This window comes from Dermacentor albipictus, unplaced genomic scaffold (genome assembly GCF_038994185.2).
Source record: "Dermacentor albipictus isolate Rhodes 1998 colony unplaced genomic scaffold, USDA_Dalb.pri_finalv2 scaffold_30, whole genome shotgun sequence".
Lineage (NCBI taxonomy): Eukaryota > Metazoa > Arthropoda > Arachnida > Ixodida > Ixodidae > Dermacentor > Dermacentor albipictus.
The window spans coordinates 3,040,121-3,063,506 of record NW_027225584.1 but is presented as its reverse complement, the minus strand read 5'-3'; the positions used below and the strand labels follow the sequence as shown (position 1 = coordinate 3,063,506).

Below are 23,386 nucleotides of genomic sequence, written 5' to 3'. Positions count from 1 at the left end.
GCTGGGATAGCCAGCTTAACATTGATAAAACAGTATTTAAGAAGATCACTAGAAAAATTAATAAATTTTCGTGTACCGATAGCCTAGCATCCAAACCTCTTACGGAGGTGAATTAATATAAGTACCTCAGTGTTACAATAGCCAGTAACCTTAGTTGCAACTCCCACATCTCTCATCTTTGCAACTCAGCTTTTAAGAAGCTTTGCTACCTCAGGCATAAATTAAAACACACTCCTTCCGAAACCCGTCTTATCGCCTACACCTCTCTTGTCCGTCCTAAACTCGAGTATGCAGCTATTGCATGGGATCCCTACACTAAAACTAACATCGATGCGCTAGAAATGATACAACGTAAAGCAGTAAGGTTTATCTTCTCTAAATATCGCTCAAGTGATTCGCCAACTCAGTTAATGGCTGAACACAATACTCAGTCTTTGCAACTAAGAAGAAAAATTCACAGGCTTAAATTTCTCTTCTTACTGAGTAACGATAAACAATCTCTTTCTCCCGAACCTTACATAACACCCCTTCCTGCCCGCCGAACAAGACATCGCCACGCTGCCTCATTAACGCCTTATAATGGTAGAACCAATGTCTTTATGTCTTCCTTTTTCCCTCGAACAGTAACGGAATGGAACAGCCTACATTATAACAAACTTCTCAGCACTGACTCAATAACGTCCATTACTATCTAATATTAGTGCTTGTTGTTACAAAATCTGATTTGAGCTTGTATCGTTGTGCAATATTTATTGATTTACGCGTCGTAATAATTTTGAATTAATGCACTCCTCTTTTTTTCTATTACATTTCCAGTGCTTTGAAATTGTGCTTGTGAAACAGTGTTTCAATTTGTATCTGCCACTCCCCATGCATTATTTAGGTGCTTTACTCATTATGCATTTGTACTTTCTATTGCATTTTTTCCGGAGCTTTTTTTTTACTCCTTCGTCTATCTATTGTGTTTCCTTTTTTTGTATGTACCTTTCCCCTCCTGCCTGGGCCTTCTAAGGCCTGCAGTATTCTTAATAAATAAATAAATAAATCTTCTGTATCGAAAGCTTTCTTTAGATCAAGGAAAACTACAGCGGCAAGCAGGTTATTCGGAAATGCCGTGGTAATTTTTTCTGCTAAAGTTAGCACAGCTGTTGCAGTGGAGTTATGTAACCCGAATCCAGGTTGGTCCGAGCAAATTGCATGGTGTTCTTCAAGGAAGTAGCGTACACGTTTTGCAATAGCTTTCAGATGGACGGTACGTTGGACACGTTAGTATTCAATACTGAAACTTGACTGGAAACGGCACGAACTGCGCAAGAGAGAAGAGCGGACAAGCGCAGATAACTGCTGCCTCACATGCCAGGAAGTGGTCCTTGCACTGCACACGAAAAAGAGCATGTAGGTATGTCGATGATTTCCTTATACTGGTGGACGCAAATAGGTCTGTTACAGCGTGGGCCGATATGCTTAAGCTTTTTCACAGCGTTTGTCGGTGTATCTTCCTTGCTTAGTTCATGCCGTTTCGCGCTGTCGATAGTCTCGGTTTCCAATGTTTTATTTCAAAAATAATATTGATAATATACAAAACAGATATAGGTCCGTAAACTTGAAGGATCAGAGCGATTGCCGTATTTATATACCGGTGCGACTTCGGCTTCAATTTAAACAAGAGGGATACCTTGACGTACGCAACGAATGGCAAAATGGTAAGACGGGGCTCAGGACACCAATATCATCTTTCACTAACCTCGCTGCTTTACTGGTGCTCATATTAGCAACATATTGAATTTCCCCTTATGTTGTGAACAGCAAATAACGTATTCAATAAAGAGTGTGAAAAGTATTGGTTTCTATTAGAAGAGAAGTGCGCTGCTAATACTGACCCGATCTAAGCAAAATAATAATTAATTTATCCACAGTACGTTCTCAAGGTAGATATCCAAACAATTAGTTTACGATCTCCCAAGTTTTTTTACACTTACCTTGAGCTTGTTCAGTAAGAGAGGAACAGTATTCCCCATTTCGTGCTGTCATGAAATATACGGGTTTATTAAAATTTTAAACAGGCCTGAATAATTATCGTTAGGTTTATGTAGCCCTCCATTTGCCGAAGCAGAAATATATTTTGCTTCAGCAATGCAAGCATCTCATTCATCATCCAGGGACTCAAAAGAGTCTTCTATGAGCGTACAGTTGCGTTTCAACAGCTATCGTTGACGACACAGAAAAGAACTATTACATTCTGATATTCGATATTGACATCATTATCGTATACATTATTAAAGTCAATGCCGAGAATGTCATTCTGCAGTAAGTTATAATCCCCTTTGCTGGCCATTTTCAAACACGTAGCACTCTTTTTCCTTACGTCATTAACGGAAACGAAAACAGGAAGGTGATCCGATATCGCTGCATCGTAAATGCCAGCATACCTTTTTCATTCAGTGCTACTCAACATAGGTCAATAGTTGCCGACGCATTAGTTTTTCAGGTTGGTTAATGTTGATCGTGTTGCGAAAGTTGAATGAATTAAGTAGTTCTGGTATAATTATTATGACTAATGTGCGTCAACGTTCACGTCTCCGAGAATCACCACCGCGTTGTTGCACTTCTTGGACAGATGGAAGAATATTTGTTCCATCTTATCGAAAAAAGAAGCAGCATTAGAATTTCGCTCGCGATAAACGACGCCGATCATACCGCTACAGTGCGATCGAAGAAATAGGGCTTCTGTATCTGGGGAACTGCAATTCAGCTATATTTCAGTGAATGCATAGCCACGCCGCCACAACGTGAACAGGGGATGCGCAGATGCGGCAAAGTTACATAACCAGGAATGGCCACCTTCTCTCTTTTTACCAAGTTTCCCTGGTTGCTACTAACACCCCTCGAATCTGTGCCCATGCTTTTATAAAAGTGGTGGGAGCAAGTTCAATTTTTTTTTTATGCTGCGAATGTTGCAGTAAAAAAAATAGTCGCCCTCCTATCGCATAGCAGTTGATCGGCTTGTGTTATTGTGAGCGCCATGGTTATGCTAATAGGCGGACTTGAAGTCCCAGGTATACCTACACTAGCCTCGCGAAATCATCCTCACGCGGGATGTGAATGACCTTCGAGTTCTCCGATTTTCTTGCCAAGACTTTTCCTTCTGACAGCCCGACGAATCTCCAGCTTTTCTTTCTTTTTTTTCCGCCTCTGTAGGGCCCTGCTTAGCAAAACCGTATCCTCAAGGCACCAGTGTTCGTTCACGAACGCGCGTGGATTTGTTTGGAAACCAAGCATTGTTGCGTTAAGCCTGTTCACTTTTGCCGATTTTAGTACCTTATCACGCACGGGCCGCGAGCGAAATTTTAACGCAACATTTCGAGCATTGTTGACCTGTGTCGGTACTCTGTTCTCAAACATCAAATTCTTGACAGGAAAACCACACGCGTAAACAGCTGGCAATGGTTTCTACTGCTTTCTATAGGTTTTCATTTCCAACAACAGGGGTATACCTTTCAATTCAATGTTGTTCCGTCTCGAGTGCTAGTCCGTCAGCAGTTTTCTATTGTCACCTACTTCTTTGTCTTCGTGTTCTCTTTCTGGCACTCGAGGCTGCGACTTCTTGCACCATTCAGCTCGGATTTTATTTAGTGCATTAGTTCATCAAAACTGTCACTTAAAAAGCTTATAGATGCCCTGAGGGATGTCAGTTCGACCTTTATGGCATTGATCGTCGAATCTACTTTTTCACATCAGCCTTAATATCAGACAAGGAACTTAGTAGCCATCTCAGGCAATACAATTGGCCGGCCCTCAGCACTACTGGGAGCTTTTTCTGCTGAAAACGTTGACAAGATCTGTGAGCATCTGCTTATTTTCTATTTCGTCGCCTAGGACGTTCTTTTCGTACGTAAATAGCTCTATAACAAGAAAACAGACAAATATTCCATAGACAAGCTGGCAGAAACAGTCCCCGCTCCCGCTACAAGGTCAATTGCAAGCGTCATTTCTTTATAGGGTTTAGGTCTTTATCAGACGATGTTTCCGTCCTCAGCTGCCGTGTGAGGATTCTTGTAGATACTTTGACGAGCTAATTAAATCTTCGAGGACGCCTGGAGTGGGTCATCAATTAAGGTTATGTTCGACCAAGTGCGCACATCCGCGCTTGCAAGCTAAGTTGCATTTTTTTTATTATTGCCTCAGAATTTTTATACAATTTGCAATGTTTGAACCGCATCCCCTCTTTCTCTCATGCCATTGGAACCACGTAGCAATCCCACAAGGCACGGACGACATCACAGATATATGGTTTGCATTAGGTCACCGGGGCCGCAATCTTACGTTACACACTAAGAAAAAAAAGAGTACCTCTTACTCTTTTCGGAGAGTCTGGACTCGCCACGTATACGACACACTTTGTGGGAGACACCCGAACTCTCTTTCGGCAGAGAGTCCCGAGACTATCCGTGCTCAATACAAGGTGTTTGCGTGACTCCACACACAATAGTAATGCACACTCTGTTGTAATAGTCGCCTATACCCTCTCAAAAGCGTTACAAGACTAGTGCTGAGGGAGTCCGTTAACAATTCTAAATGAGTCGAACGACTCAAGATAAAAGGGTGACATGACCACTGCTGAATGATTCGGGCAACTATTCTTGATGAGTCTGATGACTCCAGCAGTGTGTGTCAAGTTACCCTTAGTGCGTGGTGCAGGACTCTTGTAAATGGAGTAAAATAACTAATCCATGTAAGTCGTGTGACTCTCGGATGGCAGTGTCGAGCCGCTTTTCAAAATGTGTCACCAACTTTTGCTGTAAGTACACACGACTATGGCTAGTTCTCAAGATGGCTACTGTGAAAAGACAACATACAAGAAAGAACCCGTAGCAAACTTGCCAAAAAGGACGTGGCAGGTTAGCAACAAAATGTTAACATTTCATCACCCTTTGTTGTCTTCTGGAAAATTCAAATGTATTAGTCAGCACAGAATCACCATGAAAGCAAGACAGTTCTCATTACTATTAAACTGGAATCAATAGCCAACCAAGCAAAACAGTCTTAAATAAACATCCAATATGTAGCCTGCAGGTGCATATGCATGACACTGCAATGCAACTCAGAACCATAATGAGACCCCATAATATTATGTAACTCATGTAGAAGTTCAATTCAGCACTGCACAGGTCTCTAATGTCAAAACATTTATAAGTTAAACCTATTTCACTGTTCTTCGAGACGTGTTTTTATTTAGAACTTACGATTTAACATTTTAAGCAAGCTACACATAACAAATAAAGAAGGCCGCACTTATGTACAAAGGAGACCCAGATAATCAAGTGCAATAAAAACAATATTCCAACTTAGATTACATAATCTATGCGTCATACTATGCTTGCTGAAAACAACTGGTTGGCAATTGATAATCCAATCTAACAGTAAGAACAGCTGTCTTACCTTATGGTACTCTTGTTGGCACTTTTCCCCCACAACTTGTGCGTGTTAGCGTCAGTTGAAAATTGATCTGAAAAATACCACATTAAAAAGTTGTGCATCAATTTTATTGTCATACAACATGCAACAGTGTATAAAAGCTTCACAACAGATAATATTACAAAAATAAATAGAGCAAAATTTATACTAATTGTTTATTTATGTTGACAAACATACTTTTCAAGACGAAGTATAATAGCTGACAGACAATTTCGCAGATTGCAATAACCACTAATACAAAACTTGCCATAATGCAAACACGCTGACAAAATATGTAGCACAGGTAGCTGTATTTTGTTACGGCAAAGATAGCACATGAATAATGAGGACAAGGGAGGTAGCAGAACACATAAACTATACCCAGCTGCATGCATGCAGCTGTAACAATACACATGGTGCACCGAGGTCCAAAAGAAACAAAGAGGAAAATGTGAGGAAGGCTTCTTTTACTCATCACAAGCTATCCTCTAAGAGCAGACAGATTATGCACTGGCTGTAATGTACCCTCAGCACATGCGTAAATAAGTTCCATTAGATGCCACATTTACAAATCACTCATACAATGTTGTTGTGATCGTCCTTATTCCAATTTTTAACTTGGAAAGCATGACTGAGTTATGTAATGCTTCCCTACACTTTCGCATATATGCAGAAAGAAGTGTTTTCTTTATGATTATCTACCACAGTAGTCTGTTGTAGAGTGAAACACATTCAGATAATAAATATACTGTGGGCAACACAGTGTTCTTGATTCGCAACCTGTTCTTGATTTCTATCTTTCTCAAGTGTCCAACTAAGGTAAGATTGGTGCAAAAAATTGTCTTCCCAATGTATGCGTTCCCACAAAACAGGAGCAGATGATAAGCCACATTAATGGTGCGTGAAATAAAACATCTGTTCTTAACTTCTTAACTTACCACTGCCATTGCAATCTGGTGCGATTTTCTGCTTTGTTGTGTACTCTAGCACAGTTGCTACGCAGTTCACTTGGTGCCCAAAGCAACTCTCACACTATAGCAGGATGTCAATTTTGTTTTTCAAATTCTAAGTGAAACTCAGGTTATGGGGAACAATTGTAAACTTATAGTTTTGCTTTGTATCTTCTTAATGTTGTAGAGCAGGGTAGAAAGCAAGAACAGATATTTATAATTTGGGTTCCCATTGTGCATTGCATGGATATGTTTCAATGAATGATAAAACTACTTGGTAGATAGGAGAATTAACTTCGAAGTCTACCATATCAGTAACTGGAAATTTTATGTGTAATTGAAATTTTGTGATTCCCAGTGATAAAGAAACAGTTTTGATAATATGTTCCAAGGCAACTAAGTCACTCATGCTCACAAAGGAAACAAAATAAAAACAACCAAGATTGTAATAAGTTCCAACTTGCAACCAAAAGTGAGACACCTCACATGACTGACTTATGTATTTACTGAGCATGATTTACATCTAGAGCATAATCTGCTTGTACAAGATGACGAACAATTAGTTACTGTTGCTTTCTCTCTGGGGCATTTGGTTCTTCTGAACACATGCACATTGTGTGGCAAAGCTGCGTGGATGTAGCTGGGCACAGCTGCTATTCAGCATCAGTCTGTTCTTATGGTCGTGTACTATTATCATTGTAATTTATAATTAGCAAATAGCCTAACTATTGGGTTGATCAGCTCCATTTTAAACAAAACATACTGACAGATTTCCCTGTTGATCGCTAACAAAGTGATGGGTACATCATTTCAAATTTCAAGAAACAGCTGTGGAACAGAACAAATGCTGAAGACAGAAAATCTACAATGACCAGTACCTTCTTTATTAAATGCCATGTACTACCTTTTTCTGCAATGAATACCATTATTACCAAAAATTGTAGCCTGAAAAAATAATTGGGAAATATTTACAAAAGTGACAGAGATTAGAACTGCATGTTAATTACATATGTCTTCTTAAACAAGATCACAATAATTGAAGTTTCATTAATTTTAGCAAAACACTGACATCCCATTATTGAAGCTAGTCAGTGCTGAAGGTATTGTTAGTTTGTAGGAGTCCTCAGACTGGCAGCTCTGAAATATTTGTCACCATACTTGGTGGAACATGCTTCGCTCTTTCAAATATTACTTTGCCAAAATCCTTCTGTAATCCTTGTAGGACAATTCTGTGTGGAAAAGAAATCTATTTGATCATTACTTTTTGGGTATATGTATCTCAGAACTGGTGCTAATCTGAGTTCTTACAAAGTAGACGTTATTGAGTACTGTGATTCTAATGCCTGCCACAGCTAAAATTTATGTTAGTGAAAATTGTCGCACTGTCATGAAGCAGTTATGTTCAATAATTAGTGGCAGTCACCGGTGAAACACTCAGTACAAAACACAAATATATGGAGTCAAAATTTAAATGTCCAACAAAGTCACGTCTCAAGTCTACATTTCACAGAACTGTCTTTTTTTCTGTTAGTGTGCCAATACCAATCGCACATTCACAAACATTTTAGTATTGCACTTCTGGTAAATGCAGGAAAATTCACCGTCTTTAACAGGAGCCCTTGGGAAGACAGCCCATATTCGCTTCGACAAGAGGACTTGCCTTAAGCTTTGCGTCGCTATGTTGTAGGTCACTGTAGCAAGGGGAACGTTTTGCTGATAGAATATTACTCGAAATATTTTTATTATTTGTACTAGAGGTTTCAAAAGAGAGCCAATTGTAGAGTTCTTCATGCAGATTTCATATATTCCATTAGTTTTTGTTTAGCTGCTTCTTGAGTTATGTCCTATACAACGGCAAAATACATAGTGATATTTGCGGGCACTTTCTTGTGTATTAAATTTTCACAAAAAAGCAGTGTGCTGCAGCTAACTCAGCTCCCTGTAGACTGCCAGGTGCCGATATCTATTCAAACAGCACGTAAAGTTACTAGAAGTATGCAAGATTAGTAGGCAGGCAGGCAGGCCTGCTACTAAAATTATTGAGAATACTTCAATAATTTTTTCTCACAATAGCATGAGAATAACCTCGTGCTTTATAATTGTCCTATACAAATTAAATTTGGCATACATACTCTTCAAGATAAGCAGAATACCAGTATCTAATTGAAATTGCAATCTAAAAATTATTTAAAGTGGCCTCATATTTTTTGCATAATTCCAGTAATTGTACAAGCTGTTTGGATAGGTATCGCCACTTTGCGGTATACACCTAGCTAAATAAGATACAGCATGAAACCATTCGCGAAACTTTTACACACAAGTGCCCATAAAAATATATTGCCACTATGTAGGACATAACTAAACACCAGCTACACAAAAACCAATGACAATTCAAATCTACATAAAACTCCCTATGAATAGCAGTACATTCAAATTTCTAGTATAAATTAAAAAAGTTGTTTCGGGGAGCATTTGCCCTTAATAAGTGGGTGTCAGTGTTTCTACCAAAGGGTTACAAAACGCCTTGAGGCATACCATAGGGAGTTTTATAAATAGCACACGCATGCATCTGTCTAATAAGTCCCATGCCCGGCTTGCATTCCTTGGACATTTTTCTGCATTCTGTTGTATGTCACCGTTTGCATCCCTTAACACTGAGGGCGCAAAACCGAAAAACAGCCTATTATTACACTTAATTTTTAGCCTGTAAAGGGGTTGTATGCGAATGGGGGCAGCCAACTCTAGCATGAGAATAAACAAATAATTGTTCTCGAATTAATGAAACCAGTCAAAATATAATCTCGCAAATCTGGAAATGAATGCACAAAGAACCTTGCTGATTGTTACATTAGTGTCCCGAACAAGATCTTTTGATGTTTATAATTGCTAGTTTTATTCAGTTTCCTCTAGTAACTGGGCTTTCATCTAGAATACTCAGTGTAGGAGACTAACCCAGGCCTGGAAGCCAATATTTAAATCTGAAATAGACATTCATCCCCCGACCACTTGGCACTGCTACGTCATCAGAAGAAACATGCATCCATGGAAATATAGTCTGTAAAATTATTTTTACATGATCTGTAGCGTTACTCTTGCACTAACAAATTCTGAAAATTAGGAAATACATCTGCTATTTAAAGCACTGCTGCAAACCCGTGTGTTTGAGAAATGCAATACTCAAAAGGTGTAATACAACCAATGTGTGCATGAAACCTATGCTGCCTTGGACATTCGTCAGTGTGGCAAATAAGCACTGAGAAATGCCAAGGGTATCATAGCTTTCATGTCTCAAACCTTGTATGCGAGTACCAGTATCTTTGCAGTGAAAGAAGTCACATTATTACCAGACTTATGAGGGGAACCAATGTTTCTCTAGTTCAATAGTTTCTTTCTTGTGCTCCTATATCCTTGAGTTTTTAAAAAATAATGGGTGCTTGAAATAAGTACTCTATATTGCTCTTAAATTTATCCTGCACCAGAGCCCGTGTTATGTTACATTTCTTGAACACATTGCAGTGCTGTAGATTATGAAAGGAAGAAAAAATGCCGTAAGTTCGTATTTTAGCCTTCCGTACAACAAGAATTAATAACCTATCAATTACATCCACAAGTACGAAAGAACTACGAGAAACGGGGCTTAAAGGCGGGTATACATTAGAATAGCAGGGGCTGATGGTGAGAATTCTAAGAGAAAGGAACTATTAAAAACTAGATACTAAAGACACATATGAATTATAACAGAAATATTTACAAAGAATTTGAAGAGACAAATAGAATGTCTGTTCAAATCACTCCACCCCAACATTCATCCATGGTTCGATAAGTGATCACAGCCGGTGATGCTGTTTGGATAGATGGTAGGTGAGGCACAGCTGTGAAATAGGTAGCGCATGTAGAGGGGTCACCAAAGGTTGCACGCTGGTTGCACAGCAGGTTGCCTTGATCTCCGGACTCCCTCGACCCTGATGCGTTGAGCCTGGTTATACATCGTTCGCAAGAGGCCTGGCCTGAGTGTGCGGCATGGCTTGGGTAAAATTTCGAGGCGACCTGAAAAACACATTCATATATTAGCACCAAAATATTGTGTACCATAGGGCAAATCTGAAGTTAACCATCTGCACATAGCAGATGATGAAAACAGACACAAGTTACCAGACTCAAGGTATATAAATGTGCAAAAGTGGAAATGAATGTGAAGAGCTGCTTATAGGATGGAATCCTTCAATTTGTCTTTTGTGGATCAATAATAGTATCTTAACATAAAGTCAAGTGTACATGACCCTCCCTATTTGTGTAAGTAGGCTATTCCATGCCAGCTCTTCCAACCTGGCACACAACCACTTGGAATTTCTTCTTGAAAACTGAGGGCCTTTCATTATAGAACAAATCTCAATTTCACACAATACTTGAAGCAAAAAGAATTTTTACTGCCATAAACATTATGTCAAATTTCGTGTAATGCACCAAAGTATGCATCATAAAATGGCAGCCAAAAATTTGGTTATTTCATTAAGAGGGCCAAATTTTTAACAACGAAGAGAGGCCTTACACCAAAAACTTCACTGCTTATTAGCCACTGCTCAGTTTATTATGGCTGATTAAAAATGGACAAAATGGCTTATTAACTTTATTTTCACAAAAGTGACCTACAGCAAAAGCTGCAAATTTATGCAATCCATGTGTTTAGGACTTGTGCTGTGTGCAAGAATGGTATCAGAAAGATACATTATGCAGCAGTGCAGAGAGGAGGATGAACTTGGAAAAGAAGACAGTTTTGGTGTACGTTTATCGGCCTGCTTACCATTGAGGCAGCCCTAGTAAATTTATACCAAATACCATGTATGAGAGTACATTGTATTCTTTTTAAATTGGTAAAGCTTTATCAAAGTAGTTTTTGTGTTATGCAAAAAAAATTGTGCAAGTGGTCTCTTGCAGTTTGAAAATTTACATCGCATTTCGTCTAATACACATAGCCTCTTGGGGGCTAAGACAAAATGCATGGACTTGAGCATCCCTGCACAGATAGCAGGGAGTCTAAACTGCTTCGAAGTTACGTCTTTCATTGCTGAGTGACAAGCCATTTCACTCAAAAAGACGTCGCTTAATTACAGGTATTTACCTGAATCTTTCTGTCGGCTGTCAGCATGCTGGCATCATCACTAAGGCTGCCAACTCCCTAGTGGACATAGTCGGGACATGGTGGCGGCAGGATGCAGTGGCAGAAGCCGCCAAAGGCTCCCAACTACCTAGTGGACGTAGTCAGGACAGGGTGGTGGGAGGACACAGGGGTAGGAGCCGCCAGAGTGTACCTGCAACAAATTTGCACAAATGTTTTTAGTCCCACCATGACATGATTTACAATAAAACTAAGCTGTTTGTGTAACATGGCTACCAATACAAATAAAGGTAAACAGTTAGCTCCTACGACACAACTAGAAGCCCAATAAAAAAGAAACGGTACTTATGCTTATGAAAATCCAAACAATGAAACAAAAAATGTGTAACCGGTTTGTGCATGGAAGCTCGGTTGAAACCTGAGCTCATACCATCAAGTGATCTGCTAGACAACTGCAAGCCTGCCACCTAAATATGTCATTGTAAATTATTTTTACATGCATTATGTCAAGCTGCATTATTACAAGTTCAAAATCTCTCAATATAAGTAAATCACCAAGCTAATTCAATTAACGAATTCCAGTGGTCGTTAATGCAACAAAGTGCAAGCTCGAAATAAAGCTGGCTAAACTGGGCAGTGAAAAATAACAATGTGGTTCTCTACATCTTGTTTTCCTGGCTTTCGCTTTAGCACTGGAATATACAAGAATTTTGACATTCCTCATATTTCACCCTGCTAATTTTTATGCCATAATGCATAATACTTAAGCAAGAGGAATAATGCTTTCTTTCAACCGTAAATAGTGATAGAACAAGAAAATTCATTGGAGCCAACGTTTTGAGAAGAAAAATCTCCTTCTCTTTGTCGAAATATTGGCTCCAGCGGTCCTTGTTCTACGGCTCTTCATCAGTTCAAGTCTCTTGTCTTCCTGTGTACCTCTGTACTTTCAATGTTATGTCAATGAAACTGTAATAACGGATCATTAGTAAATGTAGCTGATGAGGAACTTGGGCTTGTTGGTAGATAACGACAGAGTAACTGCGCAACATAAAGATACGGACAAAGGAGGCTTGTGTGTGTTGTCTCCTCCAGCCATGTCTCCCCTTTGGGTGATTACTCTGTCTCAATGTAAAACTGTTACCCTTTGCACAATAATAGTAAAATGCATAAAGACAGGAAAGTGGACACAAAAATTACAACAAATAGCATCATATGCTAATGAGATATGCAAAAGTGCCTGCTACGATTTGTCTCACCCGTAACGTGCTGGTAAGATGGTGACTTCTGGCTGTTGCCATTTCTTGAATACCTAAAATAAAATACATTTCAAAATTATAAAAGTACACAGGACAACAGCAGTAGCCGAGGACATAATGCATTGTTTAGTACAAGAAGGTAAACTAATCTCCGATACACGGCAGACGAAATTTCCTTTATTAAGTTAGTAGGAAAATACAACACACTTCATTTCATTCAATACTGTCAGCGTTTCTTGCTACAAGAAAAAAAGTATTTCTGCATGGAAGCAGCAAAATAATAAATGGCCTTCTACTTTTACAAAATATATTGCAGCGACTAAGCCAACTACAGCTGTATATACTTAAAATTGTTGTATGCACATTACAATAGCCAAGACAGGATAAACTTGGGTTCATATGCAGCTCGCTGGAAGGTGCAACTTTGCAATCAACTCATTTCTGCTGGGCAAATATACGCACTAACATAAAACTACACATAAAAGGACCTTTTTTTTTCATAAACCACCGAACTCAATATAAAAAATCCAGTAGCAATAGTTCAATTTTACCACATAACACAGCCAGGTTTTGTAAGCGTAGTAGGATTTACTATATAAATGTTGCAGCATATTCCTGCTTTTTAAATTTTTACAACCGTGAAAATAAAGATTACGTAAAAATAATACATTATATTGTGAGCTAAAGTGTTTTCTACTTACAGCCAAATGCACAAAAAGTTTGTTCTCTTTCAGCGCTTTGAAAGCGCTGTGTCTGTTCGCTTGTGCATGCAGCCGCTTAACCGCTCTTAAAATATCTGTGCTGCCACATCGCCTGACACTGCCATACAGCGTTGTAGCGCTTTTATTATTCGCGGCAATATACCTAAAGCGCTAGTAAATCTTCAGAATGCACAAGCTGCCCTTTCGATTACCTGTCTTCGCCATGCGAAAGTCACACTGGTGCTAGTATTGTATCTACAGTATATTCTACGGATTTTTCGATGCGACAGGCCACTCGTCACTAGAGTCGTTAAGAACGGTGTTTATCCTGAGGCTTCCGTCTGCCAGTAGTATTTCCGCATACATACGCGCACGCATGCCTAAGAAACGTCTGTGAACTGCCAAGAGAAACATGGCGCAAAATGTAGCCGTACCGGAAAGGCCGAGTACGCGCCGTTTGTAAACTCGGAACAAAAGCTGATATGCTTACCTGAGACGTTAAGAGAAATATGGCACAGGTCACTCCCCGCTAGTAGTCGTTCGTATGCATCTGGTCGTCTCGGTCCGTTGCGATCTCCCATATCACAATGAAAGATGCAGTGCAAACCGTAGCACTTCGGGCGCTTATCGGCGATACGCTGCTGCTGGCGGTGGTCCCCTCGTCGCAATCACACAGCACGGACAGAAGCTCCCACTGTATCTTGCCACAACGCTTGGTTGCAGTCGCCCTTAACGCAGCGATTTCAGAACCACTCAACGACAACGTACTCGCGCATGATGCAGCACAAGTTCAAAATGGCGTCATGCTATTGACGGCTTCGGCTTTGGATCATTTTGTATCTGCAAAACTGGGCAAAACAGTTGCGCTAGTTTCGGTTTTGTTTCCTTGCGTTGAAATAAAAACTGTTTTGCTCACTGATAATTTTACGTCACTTAAGTAATGTTTGCGAATGAAACAGCCATGAATTTAACACGCGTCTTGAAATACCCGCTACGTTCACTTGGCAGAAGCAAAATTTTCTCGTCCGAGTGTGGTTGTGTTTTAAATATCTATCGCTGGGCTGTCGGAGCGTGCTCGAAGTGTGAAGACGCGGCGTAATTGTCCTTAATTTGCTTAGCTATAACGGTGCGGCTGCCCTTGATTTCTGTCGAGTGCAGTTTGCTCTGATGTAAGGTAGAACTACAAAGCCGCCCATGTTACTGAATGATCTAGTGCACCTCAAGCTGCCAGAACTCCGGTATTTCCTCCACAAGTTCTTGCGACTGTGTGCCGCTCTAACACAAATCGAGCGTATAGTCATTTGGCGGAGATTTAGCAACACATTTTCTAGAACTATCGTTCACCCCTCTATCACGACATGGCAGCAGCGTGGTTGGTCCTTAGTAAAATTTTCTATGTATTGCGAATTTTGCGATAGCAATTATATGGACACAACCGCCGAAATATATCTGTCGGTGTTGCCGTGAGCTTACGTATAAAGTGCGATAAGATCCTATCCTGCGCCGTTAGCTGTGCGCGTTAAAGGAAGTGTACGAGGGCGAGCCGAGGTGTATAGTGCCTGGATGGGTGCCCCAAGTATCTATAGGTGGTCACGTGATAAAACGCGTGCAAGCCGAGGAAAGGAGGCGCTGGTTTAGCACGCTTCTCCTCTGGCCGTTGCTCTAGCCCGGTCTGGCGCCACTCTCGCTCTGTCTTGGAGATAATTCCCGATGGGTGCAAAGTGGGGAGGGGGGGGAGAGGGGAAAGGCGCTTCTATATCGCCATTTCAAGTTTCGGGGGCGCTTAGAAGGACGAGGCAGCAGAAGCGTTCTGTCCGCTCTGTTCGCGCCCTTCATCACGCGGACGCTGTGGCAACGAGTGTTCGCGGTCATTGAGTGAAATCTGTTCATGTTTGCACGTGCGCGCGTGACCCCGTGCTTGCTAATTTACGGAGTAAGCGATTGTTTACTGCAGTTTATTCAGGCGATGAAGCTACGAACCTTGGTTCGTGCAGTTGTTCGTGCAGTGGTTCATGCAGCATTGGGGGGAAACTGCTATATTTTTGTTTTTAAATTTTTGGGGGGTTCAAAAGCAGTGCTGCGTACGCTAGTGTTTGTTTCTGGTCGCGGAACGCAACGCACTGTGGTAGCCCAGTGGCTTTGGTGTTGCGCTGCTGAGCTCGAAGTCACGGGTCCAATCACAACCGCAGCAGTCGCACTCCAATGGGGGCAGAATGCGAAAACGCGCGTATATTGTGCATTCCGTGCACGTTAAATAACCCGAGCTGCTGAAAATAAATCTGCAGTTTTCCGTTACCGTGCGCCTCATAACAAGATCTTGATTTTGGAACCTAAATTCTCATAATTTAACTTTACGTAGCGCAATTACATTTACAATCGACACTGTTGAGTGCGCCTACTGAACTTGTTATCTCGTTGCTGTGCTCTCTTTAGTAGCCAATGCTATATTTTTTAGATTTACTTATGGTCAGAATCCATTGTGACAAATCCGGGTCTTCCTTAGCATAGGAAGCCAGCTATCGCTTAAGCGTGTGATATATCAACAAACATGTTCAAGGAAAATCGATATTTAGAGTTCGATGTAATTGCAGAACATGACAAGCTTGACGAAAGAATGATACACCGCATGTCGGTAACACCATTTCAGCATCAAACAAAACACTCGGTTTTCTAAAACGTGACCTTCGTCTTGCCCCACCACATGTTAAATTGCTCGCGTATAAATCACTTATAAGACCCAAATTAGAATATGCATGCCCCATCTGGAGCCCACTTCAAGCATATCTAATCACCGCATTGGAAGCTGTGCAGAATCGTGCTGCCCGATTCATTCATTCCTCATACTCATATGACGTCAGTGTTTCATCCTTGAAAGCTACATCCGGACTGTCACCCCTCTCTTTTCGTCGTCGCATTGCTAGCCTCACCCTTTATCACAAATTCTTTTATTCTCCTCTCAATCAAGCACCGTATATCGCCGCCGCATCACGCATATCTCACCCCACCAGTCATCCCCTTCAAGTTGCCCGCCCACTATCACGTACTACTACGTTTTCAGCCTTGTTATTTCTTCGAGCAGCCACGGTCTGGAACGGCCTACCCCATGACATCGTCGCCATCGCTTCAACACCTGCTTTTCAAGAACGCTTAACAGATCACCTTCAATGTTAAATCACCATCGCTGTTTGTTTTCCTCACTACAAATGTAATCCCACCCCTTATGTAACACCCCCTGAAATGGGGGCCTTTAAGGAATGAAACTGAACTCAACTGAACTGATTACAACCAGGACCGGAACCCGAGGGCCTGCCTAAAACAGAAGACGTTATCTGGTATTTCTTCTCCTGCATTTTAATCTTTCTCTCGCCAGACTCATCTCGAATATCAGAGGAGTCGCAATCTTGCACGACGACTCTTCGCGTCCTATTAAGAGTCATACGACCCACACACAAATGTTGACTCTTGTTTTGTGACTCTACACGCGCGAAAATGGGTCTTCGTAAGAAAAAAGAGAGTCAAGTTGCTGTGACTCGCTTTTTACTCTCTTTTTTTTTAGAGTGTACCACCGTATGCAGAAGTCAGGCGCCGAGCAACAAAACGATAATATCGACAATGCAGTGAAGGACGGATTTCACCAGAAAGTAAACCAAAGTACGTGTGACAGGGCGCACCGACGTCAACGTGGTCGCCCTGTTGCGGTACCAGCATGGTGAGAATTGCGTCCGTATTGTCATGCGAAAATGCTATAAAAGCTTTCTACTTTGCTATGCATTAGCGAAATCCTGCGACACCGTGGATACTCCGAAATGCTGCAAATAAGTTTTGAGAAACGTAAAGCTCTAACTGCTGTAAAAAAAAATCTGGGGTTTGACGTGCCAAAACGACAATATTAGAAGGCACGCCAGTGGGGGAGTCCCGATTAGTTTTACCACACTGGATTTTTTAACATGCGCCCTCTTCGCGGTACAGGGACGTTTTTGCATTTCGTCCAAATCAAAATGCGGTCATCGCGGCCGGAATCCGATCCTGCGCCCTCGGGCTTAGTTGAGCAACGTCAAAGAAATTACACCACCACGCCATGAGCTAATGCTGCCGACTGGAAATCATTTCTGGCACTGAGAAAGACACGAAAAACTAGTAGATATCAAGACTAGCAGATTTAAAATAAGAGCAAGCTCTTTATTTGCAGAAACGCATCGAGCAAAAAGTTAAAACAGGCGAAGCTGCACAGCGCTGACAGTCCAATAAAAATGTTCAAATTACAAGGAATACTTAACGCATCCTTTCGCTTAGACCACAAGACGAGTAAAAGCGTTTACCAAAACTACCAGAAACATCTACCAAAACGCGGAGTCTGTAAATGGGTCGTGTGCGTAGGCTGGCTGCTGCAGCGCAGCAGGCGGGTTTTCCGGCAAAACGTTCGGCGAAGGTTCCAAAGCCACTCGTTGGTCGCCGCGTCGACCCTTTGCCGTGCACCGGCTCCCGGTCTCGTTGACGCTTCCGACGACGTCCACCAGCTCTCGCACGACCCCCGATTGAACGCCTGTCGTTAAATCTTCCCCGCCTGCAGCTGTTGCTCTGGCTAAAGGCGGTGCCAGGATCCTGCGCCTCGGATTCCTTACCTGCCACGCCGCGAAAGCTCGGTAGTGGAAGCGAACCTTGTGGAACAACCAGGCCATGTAGGCCGTGACAAAGAGGCCGGCCAGAGTGACCAGGCCGGCGGCCTCAATGGTGCGACCTTCGAGCACTTGCTTAGAGGCGCTGTGAGGGCAGAAGAAACAGCAAAGTGCGGCCACCGGCGTCAGGAGCGCGAACCAGAACAAGTCTCGCAGGACCGCCCGCTGCGAATCGCCATGCAGCGCCCAGTGGAAGAACTGGCGCACGCAAGTGGCATGGCCCATGGTTGGAAAGCGGTGGTGGCAAAGTTCGCAATGATCTATGTTTCGGGCGTTCAGCCAGCGCTCTAGGCAGGTGATGTGCAGGAGGCCCATGGTGCCCGAGCACCTGCACAGCGACACGAGCGAGTCCTGTTGGTCTCCCTCGTGGCAAATGAAGCACATGGGTCCGCTACTCGCCGTTAGGTTGAGACAGCCGGCGGGTGTCTGTGCAGGACTGCCAGTCCACTTCGGGTCACTTTCGAAGTCGCTTGTTATACTCCAGCTTGGAGAAGAGGCCAGAAGAACGTCCGTAGGTGGCACGATAACTTTCTTCTCGCTCTTTTCTTCGAGTTAGGGGCTGGAATCTACAAAGAAAAGGTTACACTTGGACATGCAAGATGGCGAAGGCTCGATGTCGGAGGGCAGTTCCCGACTGGCACCGCGGGGCTTTGGGGACGGCGAAGGAGAGGACGACGACCACGAAAATTGGCACTTCTGCTCTTCGTCGAGTATCGGAGCCTTGCTAGCGCCTTCATGGAAGCTCCTTCTTGGACGTGCATGGCTGCGCGGTATTCGGGCGGCAAGTTTGCGCAGTCGCGGACTGTGGGCACCGGTCCCAGATGGAGCGGCGGCAGCTGGTGACGGTGCCGGCGCGTCTTCGGTAAGAACCTTGTCCCAGTCGTTAGGCATAACGCCGTGCTTCTGCTCGTGCAAGCAAGTCCCTGAACTTATGTAGGGGATCGCACTGATCGTGCTAACACCGACGAAAACGTTCGTGCAGCGCCTCCTCTTGGGAACCTTAAAGTGAGGCAACGCTGATATAACGCAACCTTCTCCTCCCCTTTGGCTATTGGCTAATACCGCTATCACTTTCTGTGTATATCATTCCCCTCACAACATTTTCTTTATTGTACAAATCATTCGAGCGCTACCTTGCGCTACCTTCAACTGAGGAAACCCACGAGGCTGTGAACTACAGTGTTTATCGTTTGCGAAAAAGGAACGTGATTGCGCGCTCAAGCGCATCTAATCTACATGGTTTGCAGTTTTGCTCCCAATACTGCGGGTGCAAAGAGAGGGCGCGTGGGGTTGAGGTGAGCACCTTCGTCGCTTTAGCTCTCTGACACTAATGCCGGTGTTCGAGAAGTGTGAACGTCTAAAGCTACTGGGTTAAATTTACTCAATAAAATTAGGAAGATGACTGTACTACGTACACCCGGGAGCAAAAGTATACCGACCATGGATTGCGCGATAAAGCTAATTTTCTGCTCTGTCTGTGAATGCAACTTAAAAGTGAAGTTGCAGTCCGAACTTGGCATTACGAATTTTCCAGTGCACTCGTTAGTGTCCATTTATGCATGTTAATTACGAAGAACTTCTGTTTTTTCGGTTACCATGTGGTCCGTATGCTTTGGCTCACGCGTACACATACGTGTCCTTGTGCCGTGTCTTCAGTGTCATTTCACCTCTGCAAAGTGACTAGATCAGGCCTCGTGACGTACATACCTGGCGAGGCTACTGTAAAACAGATTAAAGAAACAATGTAAAACGGCAATTCTCCAGTAAAACGCCAGCAAAATGTTACGACACGGTTTTTCTTTCATTCCGTTACCCGCATTACAGTCTCTTTCTCAGGTCATATGATTTCCATAACGCTTATTAGCCGCCTAGTTTTGCAGGAACTACTTCACCAGCTTCCCGAGGTCATGTCCCCTCAGACGAACGCGATTTTGACCCGCGTATTAAAATATTTATCAAGTTGGTAAATAATTTTACCATCACTATAGTTAGCGGTATTTGTTATATGGCGTAATCCGTAAAATTGCATACATTATGTATGTTGGATGCAGAGTGCGAGTGATTTAAAGGGATACGGACACAAAATCTGAACATTTTACGATAATACAGAAAATGAGTCCTCAGCGTGCGAGTACACCGAAAACAAGTAGTCACTTCGGTCATTTTTCAGCGGATGGCTTAATTTTTGGCGTTTTTGTGAGCGCGCGCGACGCCGCCCGGCCCAAGCAAGTTGGAAGGCGTGACGTCACGACACCCCCGTCGGATAGCCAGCCGGCCGGCCACGGTCATTCGAGGCGCGCCGCCGCCGCAATCGCGAGCATGGATTGGGGTTCTGGTGCTCTACCAGCGATGAGTACACGTCTGCACACGAGGACCGTTCCAACTTAGCAAGAAATATAACCGCTTACGGTTACGAGCCTTCCGCGTCAAGCGGCGAAGAAGAGCAGGCGGCCTTGAACGTGCCGGTCAGGCAGTCCGGGCCAGCAACATGGTAATTTTTTTTCTAGTAATCTTGAAGTGCAGCAGCAGCAGTTCGTAAAGCTATGTTACGTAGGATGCAAAATGCCTAGTTTCGTGACCCGCGTTGAGGCAGAAAGGGAGCTATTACGGCTGAATCGTAGGTAGCGTAGCTCGTCGCTTTGTGCTTACCTACGCTGTCGGCTTTCGATCGCTGCACACTTCGTTTTTATGCGACGAGGCACGGCATGTGTAGAATTTTCCAGCCATTTCATAGCCCTGTGTTTACGGCTACTTTCATATTCACGCCATTAGAAGCCATTTACTGGTTGAACTCGTTGAGATGGGTGGCTGCGCTAGGGACCTGTCGACCAGATCACTTAGCTACATCGATTCTGTGGCCATAGACAAAGGAAAGTCTTTGGCTGTGACATTTAATAGGGAAATGCTGCGCGAACAATCAAGTCATGAAACCCGAGGCATGATTATGCAGAGACCTATGAAAATCCGGAATTTTTTGCTTGAGGTTGAAAAGCAACGTGTGAAACGGCAATGTAGATAAATGTGCTGCGCATTTTAGATTACTACACAAGTATGCTGTTGTCTGGCGTTCATTTCCTGGCTGTGTTTTGTATATTTGATCAATTAAAAGAGCGCTCGTATGTTGTACGCAGCGAGAGTGTACACAAGATGACTATTTTTTTTTTTGTGATAAACACATGCATCCGCAGGGTAAACAATTTCTGTCACAAGGCGAGAATATCTGTTCTTGCACAGCCAATGAAAGGGTAATTTCCCTTCTTTAAACAGGCACTCCTGCGGTCACCACTGCGGCTACATGCATACAGAAAGAGAGAGGGTCTGTTGCCAGAACAACAAAAGTTGGCGAACACAGCTAACAGTTACGAATGCATCCCTAAGCACCCGCTCTTTGAATTGTATTGCCTCAACAGGAGCCTTTTGAGCGGCATGCCAAGGCTTTTGAGCACAGCTGGGCTGGTCGCATAAGCATCGTCGACGAAGTGGTCCGCGCAAATGAAGCCATTTTTTAGAAGTCTCCATGCTGGGTGTGGTGGCTGACAGGCACGTATGCAAAGTTCACGCACCTTCTTGTCTCTGGGAAACGTGCGCGACGGCGTGTCACGACCGATAATGCTGTTATAACAGCCGTGGGCCAGTAACATAGAGAAAGGAATACAACAAGAGCGGACACTCCCATAGAGCCCAGCGGCCGAATTCACTGCAGCGCACCAAGCCGTGGGCGTTAATACCTGAAGCACACTTCCGGTTTCGGTTTTGTGCGCGCGCGTTTTGAATTCTAGCTGGTGCGCGTCACGCCGGCTCCGTTTTTTTTTGCTTTTGCAGCAAATATTTATTTACATATTTATTTTTTATTTATTAAATATTTGTGTGCAAATTATTTTATAATGTAAAATTGATTGCGAACGATCTTCACAAACCTTCATTGAATTGTGCCACGTGCAATTACATAAAGATGTAAGACACCTTGTGAAATGTAGAAAAATTAACGTTTATTTTATGCTTTGTAAATGCTCGTCACGGGCTTTTTGTGCATTCATCCAGCGTTGTGGAACCAGGTAAGCAGCAGTAGTTTCCGCGGGAAGCTCCACCAGACGACGTCAGCTGAAAAAAATTACAAGCGTTATTTTGGTATTAACATCAAAGAATAATGCCTGTAGAGGCGAAGCGTGCGAAAATGGTGAGTGGGTGGAATTACAAACAAAAGCGGTTCGTATTTACACACATGGCGTAGAAATTACCCGACTCATCCCAAGCAATACCGTACATACCACAAACACATTCTAATTCCAAACATTCTCCTCTTCCCAATACTTATTTCCTGCACTTTATTAGCACGAATGCGCGGGCAACGGCGCGTTTCGCGAACTTGGCTACAACCGACGCGATAGTACGCTATGAATACACAGAGGTGGCCACAACACAGGCTCTTAACCAGAGCATGCTGGACGCTCGCAGATTTCCTTCGATTCGCACTCAAGACAAAATGCGTGGGTGCCGTTCAGAAGACAGAATTTTCGAGATACTAGTTCTTGGCGTTTGAGCTCCTTGGCTTATCACTTGTGCGTTCTGCAGGCGCAAGCAACGCACTCCGTGTTATCACTCTTGACGACTGCTCGTCGCGTTTTCGACAAGCGTGGGTACCAAAAGAAGGCTTGAATTGTTGCGGGGACATAAAAATTGCGACAAATGTGTCGCAGTAAGATTCAGTACGCGCCAAACTAACTCACCACGGTCGAGCTGCTCTTCGCTGCGTCACAACAGGCGCGGCGAGCGGGCCTCATAACATAATAGTATCGAAAATAATTTTCAACAATGTTGGGCGTCAGAGAAAGAAAAGCGCCATGAACTTGTCAGTGCATTAAAGCGCGAAACCGCGCACCACGGCCGAACTGATTTTCGCTAACCGAGTCACAGCGCCAGGTGCGCCCACTGCGCTCGAAAGGTAGCCCAAAAAGCTATGAAATTAGTTTCAATAACGTTGGCAGTCTGAGAAAGCGCCAAAACTTGTCGCAGTAAAATTGAGTACACGCGAAACTGCGTCACAGCACCCTGTGCGACTAGCGTGCCCAAAAACTACCGAAATTAGTTAAAACAATATTGGGGCTTATAGGGAGCGTCGCAAACATCTCCCAGTACGATTCTTTTTTTTCAAATTAACTGCTCCACGACGGCCACGCTGTTTTTCGTTAACTGCGGCACAAGTCCAGCCTAGTTGCCGGGCAGTAAGCCTAAA

General features: G+C 43.0%; 1 protein-coding gene and 1 long non-coding RNA gene across 2 annotated transcripts; both read right to left on the bottom strand.

Annotated features, from left to right (window-relative positions):
* Nucleotides 1-5,525: 5,525 nt before the first annotated feature.
* Nucleotides 5,526-14,462, bottom strand: LOC135918088 (uncharacterized). Its single transcript, XR_010569543.2, has 4 exons — nt 13,968-14,462; nt 12,777-12,829; nt 11,524-11,713; nt 5,526-10,451 (listed from the first exon to the last, which is right to left on the bottom strand). It is a non-coding gene; the product is annotated as an uncharacterized lncRNA (long non-coding RNA).
* A 3,352-nt stretch (nt 14,463-17,814) lies between these two features.
* LOC139052738 (E3 ubiquitin-protein ligase MARCHF3-like) lies at nt 17,815-18,537 on the bottom strand. Its single transcript, XM_070529791.1, has one exon. It carries the CDS (start codon nt 18,535-18,537, stop codon nt 17,815-17,817), a length of 723 nt encoding a protein of 240 aa, XP_070385892.1.
* Nucleotides 18,538-23,386: the final 4,849 nt, after the last annotated feature.

Coding starts and splice junctions, on each gene's coding strand:
- LOC139052738 (XM_070529791.1), bottom strand. CDS start 18,537: ATGTGCTTCATTTGCCACGAGGGAGACCAACAGGACTCGCTCGTGTCG.